The sequence below is a fragment of the Moschus berezovskii genome, chromosome 16 (genome assembly GCF_049115385.1).
Source record: "Moschus berezovskii isolate FMDL1 chromosome 16, NW_MosBer_1.0, whole genome shotgun sequence".
NCBI lineage: Eukaryota > Metazoa > Chordata > Mammalia > Artiodactyla > Moschidae > Moschus > Moschus berezovskii.
In genome coordinates, this window is record NC_142475.1 from 84,241,130 (window position 1) to 84,250,515 (window position 9,386).

The following is a 9,386-nucleotide window of genomic DNA, read 5'->3' on the forward strand; positions in this document are numbered from 1 at the left end:
TCAGATTGAGACTTTACTAAAATTTCCTTTCAACTGAAAATAGAAATTAGAAGCACAGAGTTTTACTTCTGGCTTGCGTGCACACTTGCTTTCTTTACCCCTGATTAAAATAGTTCATTAACCCTCTCTAAGCTGAGAAACACAATCACATTTCTAGCAGGATATGGGAGTTGGGGAGCCATTCTTAAAGCAAATCTCAGAAGGAATTAGGAGCAGTAGCCATGACTGTGACATTGGGAATCAACCCTCCTGAGATTTACTGGAACACCTGGGTCAGAAAACACATCATACTCCTCAGGCTTATTCTCCATAATTTCAAATCACTATTTCCCCTAAGAGATGTATTCAGTCACACAAAAAATATCAACTTGAAATTCTGATGAGTGTTTGATTTGATATATTTTCCTTTTCTTTTAAACTAAAACTGCTTCCTCTCCAAAATCAAGAGCTTGTATCTTATCCTTCCTGATATACATGGATGTCTTGGGCAGGTCAGGCATGAATAGGACTTTGAAACAGACTGGTTGATTGACAAACACCTTTTCTGTAGGTAATTTCATTGATGCCTCAAAACAACCCAAAGAGGAAATGACTTACTCTTGAAGTTTCAGCTAAAGAGATAGAGGTTCCTCTACAGGAACAGTCAGTCACTAACAAACCTGTGCTACGTGGCTAGTATGTGTCAGGGTAGGATTTGAACTCCTGACCTCACAAACCCAGCTGACTACCTTTTCAGTCGTAGGTCTTTTCCATACCTTGACCTGAAGACATAGTTCGTCCTTTCTTCCCTCATTATTTTTTACACATTCCCTTAGCTTTCCCTGTGTCAGCCTTTCCTGGTTCTCAAATTTAGGTTGGTCATGGCACTAACAGAAAGGTGAAAATTGAAAATTTTCAAAAGTCACTTTCTGTGCCTCCACAGAGATTGACCTCCAGCCTACATGCTGTCTTAACTCTCTGCCCCATCCTTAGCTGAAACACTCTGTTTTCATTACTTACAAATATTGCTATTGTCACAACCAGATTTCAAACACATTTGAGCAGAGATGTGATTTCCACAGCTATTCTTGGAGATAACAGTTGAGAACAAATATGTTCTAAATAATTCAAGAGTAGGCAACGTGTATTTAACTAGATGACTGTACAGTAATTCTTATTTTTCCCCTCAGGTCAATCTATATTTTATTGAACACATAATCTCACCCCTCAAAACTGAAAGTCTACAGGGAGAGGATGTGGGATGAGTAACTAACTCATTTAAAAACCATAGGAAGAAAACAATGGGAGTCATTATTTATAGGTAGCATTAACATTATTTATATGTAACTTTGGTTACATCGGTGTCGCAAAGAGTCGGACACGATTGAGCGACTTTTCACTTCACTTCACTTTGAGTACATCCTATGTGCCAGGATTAGACTTAGTATTACACAGCCATTAGCTCAGTTAATCCTCACAAACACTGTGGGTGCTTAGTGTTAGTACCTTCATTTTACAGAGGGGAAACTGAAGCAAGTAGAGTTTAATAAACTTTCCCTGGAACCTACAGTTAATAAATTGTGAGGCTGGGATCAAACAGACTACTAGACAGTATTTGATAACATATTGCTTAGGAAAGAAATGTGACAAATTCGCCCAATGCTACACATTCTCTGGGTAAAATGGCATTTGCTTACCCATTAATCGAAAGTGAAGAGGAACTCAAAGGCCTCTTGATGAAAGTGAAAGAGGAGAGTGAAAAGTTTGGCTTGAATCTCAACATTCAGAAAACCAAGATCATGGTATCTGGTCCCATCACTTCATGGGAAATAGATGGGGAAACAGTGTCAGATTTTATTTTTTTGGGCTCCAAAATCACTGCAGATGCTGATTGCAGCCATGAAATTAAAAGACGCTTACTCCTTGGAAGGAAAGTCATGACCAGCCTAGATAGCATATTAAACAGCAGAGACATTACCAACCAAGGTCCGTCTAGTCAAGGCTATGGTTTTTCCTGTGGTCATGTATGGATGTGAGAGTTGGACTGTGAAGAAAGCTGATCGCTGAAGAATTGATGCTTTTGAACTGTGGTGCTGGAGAAGACTCTTGAGAGTCCCTTGGACTGCAAGAAGATCCAACCAGTCCATTCTAAAAGAGATCAATCCTGGGTGTTCATTGGAAAGACTGATGCTAAAGCTGAAACTCCAATACTTTGGCTACCTCATGCGACGAGTTGACTCACTGGAAAAGAGTCTGATGCTAGGAGGGATTGGGGGTGGGAGGAGACGAGGACAACAGAGAATGAGATGGCTGGATGGCATCACCGACTCGATGGACATGAGTTTGAGTGAACTCTGGGAGTTGTTGATGGACAGGGAGGCCTGGCGTGCTGTGATTCATGGGGTCGCGGAGAGTCGGACACGACTGAGCGACTGAACTGAACTGAATCCATTCAGTCATCCATACTTATAGTTAAAAAATATTCAGAGAATATTATCTGTTTGCAACTGTATGGTCAATGAAGAAAGTGTCAGAAAAACACAAAAGATGATTTTTGTCCTTCAAATAATTCTGTTTCATGGTGGGAATGAAGAGGCATTGAAGTTGCACAATCAGATTTCTATGTTTAAGAATGAGTGAAAATCATGTTGGAAACTGGAAGGGAGTAGATCTTGCACCGCTCAAAGAACTGTAATGCATCGGGCATAGTGATATTTTATTAACTCAAATGATATATATTCAGAACATCTAGATTCTAGGTTTGGGGATAAAGTCTGATGTTAATTATGTGAGCAAAGTTAGACATGGTTTATTGACCTGGTCCTCACGAAGTTGAGAATATTGATGACCACATGAGTCAATCACATTGATAATATTAAAACAGCAGTTGCAAAATTTCTCTGAATTAAAGTTATATGATATTGTGAGAATTTATCCTAAGAGAATATGACTTTAAGAAATCAGCCACGGAGGCACTGAAAATACTAAAGGATAAATACAACTAAATCCCAACTAACACTGAAACTGAAAACTGATAATTAAAAAAGATAATATTTTACCCATAGAAAAATACTAAATAATCTGCTAGAGTATCAGTCTGTATAACCAAGATAAAAGAAGACAGAAAATAAAATATTTTAAGTACTGAAGTCATACCCAAATGAATTCTTCTTTGAGAATGGACAAGTGATATTCTTAGATAAGTGGAAAGAGAGACACTCTCACTGAAAGAAGTGATTAAGGGTTTACATCACACAAAAGAAAACTAAACCATAAACTAAGAGTGAGAGCAAGAAAACGGTGAGAGAAACATTGATAAATGCCACTGAAGTTGAAAGAACATGGACCTGGAGTCAAAATTTGATGTAATTATAAAATATAGATAATATTTAAACTTCATTATTGAAAATTTATTATTAAAGATATATTCTCAACCTTCAAATGTTAGTTTATAAGTAAGAAGCAGGATGTATTCATAATTAAAATATTCTAAGTTCCTTTTATTATTTAAAATCAAAGTAGATGCATTGAATAATGAAGACTAAGTTAAGACAAGTATGCATATACAAATTAAGGGAATTTATTAAAAGTGGTAATAGAACGTGTCATATTCAAACATGGAGTAAAGAGAAAACAAACTTAAAATATGATTTAATTCACAGTAAGTAAAGGGAAAAATACATAAAGAAGTTTGTGAACAGCATAAGCTAATTATTAGAAAATATTCAAAAGTGCCAATATTCACAATAAAATAGAGAACACAGTGATTAAAAGGACTCAGGACCTGAAAATGAAAGAGTCAAAATATACGTAATAGCCATAACCAAAAAAAAAAAAATAAATAAAAAATAAATAAATACAAATACTGCCTAATATATGTGAATATCAGACATTTTTGACTTTTAGACTTTATACATCATAGAAGGGATAGAAACTATAAATATTAAAAGGAATTATACTAGCTCAATACATGACCTGTCATAATAATATGGCCTAAATTTTTTTTTTTAGAATAGGCACATCCACGTCATGTTTCTCCATTTTTTACGTGAAAATTCAAACATTTGTAAGGACGCTGTAGATCTGAAAAAAAGAAAATTCACTGGATGGACTTGATAGGACCCTGCTCTGCTCAGTTCCTGTCTCTTCTAAGCACTTTTAGTATCATAGTCTTTCCCCGGATATACCTCAGGAGGAGATGCCAAAGATGAGCAGTAGTGTCCATGACATGGAGAGGTGTAGGATCTGAGTTTCTAAAACATATGAAACAAAAGGACCTGCTGTTATAGCACAGGGGACACTGTTCATTACTCTGTAGTAACAGAAATGGGAAAACAATAAAAAAAATAGATATATGGATATTTATGCTGCTGCTGGTGCTAAGTCACTTCAGTCATGTCTGACTCTGTGTGACCCCATAGATGGCAGCCCACAAGACTCCCCCGTCCCTGGGATTCTCCAGGCAAGAACACTGGAGTGGGTTGCCATGTCCTTCTCCAATGTGTGAAAGTGAAAAGTGAAAGTGAAGTCGCTCAGTGGTGTCCGACCCTTAGTGACCCCATGGACTGCAGCCTACCGGGCTCCTCCATCCATGGGATTTTCTAGGCAAGAGTACTGGAGTGGCTTGCCATTGCCTTCTCTGATGGATATTTATAACTGAGTCATTTTGCTGTATATCTGCAACTAACACAATGTTGCTAATCAACTCTGCTCCAAAATAAACTAAAAATTTTTAAAATAAAAATTGTGGCTATGCTTGAAAATATTAATTTGTACTTATACTGACCCTGGTGTTCTTTATATTAGTTTATAATTTGGCTGTGTATTGGAAATCATTCATAACAACAAAAAGTGAAACTACAAAACTAGTTTTATGATAGGGATGTAAATTAGTTTAAAACTGGTAAAATAAATAATAAAAAATATTCTAAACAATATTTGGCATTTACATTGAAAATCTTATGAATGAGAATTCTATTTGACCAGTATTATCATCTAAAATATGTCCTGGAATAATAACCTGAGATTCCCCAAAATCTTAATTCCTATATTACTTGAATAATAGAAAACAAATGAACCAACAGATACACATGCAAGGTTAACAAGTTCCTAGAAAATAAATTGAAAACCCATTAAGCCCTGGAAATCTATAACATTGTCATTCCCTTAGCATCATTTTTTAATTCTATTAAAAGTCTGTACCTTTTTGAGTAACATGGATAGAATAATCTGTCCTTTATTAATTTTATATAGCAATAACAATGTTATTTGGTCTTGTGTTTTAATTTATATGTGGTATTATTTTAATACGCTGAGTCACAGCTAACAATTTAAAAACATTCTTCCAAGTCTTATTGGTGAATTACACAAGAAAAGATTGGTCAATAGACAAAATGACTTATTAAAGTGCTCACTAATTAATCAGAGACTAGGTATAAGTTACATACCTGTGACCAAAATGTCTACTCTATTTGACAAAAAATTTCTCCTGAATCACTCTCCTTATTGCTTTTTTAACATCTTTGTTTCGAAGACTATAGATCAAAGGGTTTAGCATAGGACTCATGAAAATGTAAAAAATGGCTACAATTTTGCCCTGTTCTACAGAGGTCTCGGAAGGGGGCCTCAGATACATGCAGAACAGTGTCCCATAAAATACAGTGACAGCTGTCAGGTGAGACCCACAGGTGGAGAAGGCCTTGTGCCTCCCTTCTGCAGAGTGGATATGCAGAATGGCTCTAAAGATGAAAATGTAGGAGATGAGGATGATGGTGAGAGAACACGTGAGGTTGGAACCAGCGACTACAAACATGGCAGTCTCTTTGACGTAAGTATCTGAGCAGGCCAGGACTAGGAGAGGTGGGTCCGCACAGTAAAAGTGCTTGATTTCATTGGGTCCACAGAAGGAGAGACGGAGCATCAGGATGGTCTGGGCAAGACCATTTGCAAAGCCGTAAGTATAAGGAACAGCAGCAAGAGAAAGGCAGACACCTCGGGACATCTTGCTGGCATATAACAATGGTTTGCAGATGGCCACATAGCGATCATAAGCCATCACTGTGAGCATATAATAATCTGCAATCACCAAGGCAATGAAAAAGTGGAACTGTATAAAGCAGCCAAGGAAGGAAATGGTTTTTCTCTTGGATAAGAAATGAACCAGCATCTGAGGAGTGACATTGGTGGCATAACTGAGATCTACAAAGGAGAGGTGGCTGAGGAAGAAGTACATTGGAGTCTGAAGCTTTGAGTCAGTTCTGATTAAAAAAATCATGCCCACATTGCCGATGACCGTGATCAGGTAGATGACTAGGAAGACTGCAAAAAGGAAAGGCTGCAAGTCAGCTCGATCTGTCAGGCCCAGGAGGATAAACTCAGTCACCTCTGTGTAGTTTTCTTTTAACATTGTGTTTGCTCAGCTTCCAACATGTTCTAAAGTAAATGAAATAAAACTCATATGTCATTTTTCCATTACTCACATCATATCATCTGATGCCCACTACTCTCATAATGTAAATGAATGTGAAATAAATAGCCTAGTAAACATGAAATTAATACTTTGAATATCTAAATTAATACAGAGCTTCTTTACATAGACACTCATACATTCAAAATGCTTTTCTCCAAGTCTTTTCATAGTTGAAAAATCTTTATGTTTTCCAAAAATTGTTTTCATGAATTACTTACAATTCTTTAAACATTGCTTTTCATTGAAATTATGACACTTTGTTTTTCAATATAACTTATGATGCGGTATCTAAAGCATCAGTCATCAAACTCATGTATTTTCACAACTCACTGGACTTAAGTTGATGGAATTGGTAGGTCTTTATAGAACCAGATTCTGTCTACCTGCCCCTTCAAACTCAAGATCACTTTCAGACTGGACCCTCTCTCTGCAATGCATATCCTCTTTCCCCACTCTTGTCTATCTCAAGGGGTCCTAAAATAATCAAATGTTACTCAACTTTTAAGACAGTTCAAAATATCTTTGCTTTGTATTTTATAGTCAGTTATTGGGGGCAAAATTGTTGCATGAGATACAAAATTAAATCCCTATTTTTGGATAAAAACAGAGAAGCATATAGTACATAAATAATGTGTATTTTGTGTTGGTAGATATACACCATATATCAGTGATATTAAATATTCAAGTATAGAGTGATTGGGGTACAGAAATATTGTATTAAAATCTTCCTGGGGTGAGATATGTGGAATCTAGATGAGTGGTACTGATGAACATATTTGCAGGGAAGGAATAAAAATGCAGACATAGAGAACTGCCTTCAGACACAGCAGAGGAAGGAGACAGTGGGATGAATTGATAGAGCAGCATTGAAATATATACATTACCATATGTAAAACAGAGAGCTAATGGAAAGTTGTTGTACAACACAGGAAGCTCAACCTGGTGCTCTGGTACAACTGAGAAGGGGGATGATGTGCAAGGTAGGAGGGGGGTTCAAGAGGGAGGGTGCATGTGTATATGTATGGCTGGTTCACATTGTCCTATGGCAGAAGGCAACACAATTTTGTAAAACATTTATCCTTCTATTAAATATAAATTTAAAAAGCAGTCAAAAAAGATTGTCAACAATATCCTTGGATCATAATGATTTTGTTATAACTTTACCACATTTTAACTCTTGCAAAGAGTAAGTATAAATTCTAAAACTGGAATTTTCAATATAAAGTTTATTAAAGCATGCAGAAAATCATACTGAAAATAATCATATGATCCATATAACTAAGACAGTATTTAAGAAATCATAAAGTGCATTTCCCAACTTTTGTGCATGATAAAGGTTACCATGAAGATTATAATGGAAAAATCTACACTTTACTTTCATAGCACATAAAGGCATGTCATCGTTATAATGACTCTTATTAGTAGCTACCATTTCAGTGATAGACAGAGGTCACATTGTAATGTACTTTGTAAATGAAGCACTCCTGATTTCTTGCCCATGTGCATTATTTCATTATGCACCTGAGAAATTTAGACTTATTGACCAGCATAATAAAATACAAGTCGCCTAAATCAATGAAATCATAATCATTCTCTATTTGTCATAATAAAGCATTTTTGGTTCTGGGATTGTATTTTAGTGTCTCTATTTATTAAATTATTAATCAAAAGCCAAAATAACTAATACAGTAAACCCCCTACATACAGACATTCAAGTTATAAACTTTCAAAGTGAGAACATAGGTGTCAGCTCCTGTTTGCCAGACATTGCACAGTACTAGTGAACTTTTAAAGGTATTGTACTCTAAGATTGAAAGCGTTGTCTTTATTTTTGTGTTTGTTCTTTATGTGTGTATTATTTGTTTGTACTCTAAACATATTACTGTACCTGTTATGAACGTATATTGCTGATTGTGTTAACTGGGTACTAGGCTAACCTAGTTGGACTTACAAACTGTAATTACAAATGCACTCTCAGAACTGAGCTCATTCATATATAGAGGAATTTTTGTCTTTCCGTTTATTTTCACTATGGGGTAATGAGGGATTACAAGCAATGACCATTCCAGATCATTTGAGTATTTGTTTGTAATGACCTTGTTTTACAAAAATAGAAAACAGCATCTTATGTGATAGGGCAAAGAAAACTCAGGAAGAAGTATTTGCAAGTGGACACAGTTGTCTTTGGAGATGAACAAATTTGTACTCTTGACACTCACTTGAGTTTCTGTCATTTTCTACTATGATACCACTCCACTGTACAGCTATAAATATTTGTACTCTAACAAAAATAGCAATTTAAATCAAGACATTTGCTAATTCATCAGAATATGTTTCAGGACATCACTTTTTTTTTTTTACTTAATTTTGCTATACCTTATCCTACCTGTGAAAGAAGAGTGACTTCCCAGTGGTAGCACAGATGTGAGAACCTGAGGAGTTTATATGAGAATTGTCACAGAGGGACCAACTCCCTCGGGTTCCATTATTTCTCACAGAAAGTCATTCAGACTATTAATAACCACTAAGGTTTCTTTTATTTTTAAAATCTTATGCTTATGAGGACACGACAATTTGCCACTTCTTAATATCACCAGGGAATCAAATCTCCTGAAATGACAAAGCAATGAGATTCATTCTTCATTTAAGTATGTATGCCAGTTGGTCTACATAACTTGAGACTTGACTTGGGGAGTGAGGGAATATTAAGTTTCATTGTTTTCATCATGCAAGATAGAATAGTGCCTGGTATATGGAGTTTTAGAGTCTAGGAAACCATTGGAAGATCAATTAAATTTTGTTAAATTTGAACTAGTTATTTCCTGATTCTGAGTCTTTTCATTAAAAAAATACATATAAGAATATAATAACTAAGAGAATTTCATTGTTGTTCAGTCACTCAGTGGTGTCTGACTCTTTGTGACCCCATGGACCACAG

The 9,386-nt window shown here is 35.8% G+C and overlaps 1 protein-coding gene across 1 annotated transcript; it reads right to left on the reverse strand.

The window, feature by feature from the left end:
* Positions 1 to 6,385, reverse strand: LOC129560296 (olfactory receptor 5M5-like). The gene is made up of 2 exons (XM_088844629.1): positions 5,477 to 6,385; positions 1 to 33 (listed from the first exon to the last, which is right to left on the reverse strand). Exons 1-2 carry the CDS (start codon positions 6,383 to 6,385, stop codon positions 1 to 3), a joined length of 942 nt encoding a protein of 313 aa, XP_088700755.1.
* Positions 6,386 to 9,386: the final 3,001 nt, after the last annotated feature.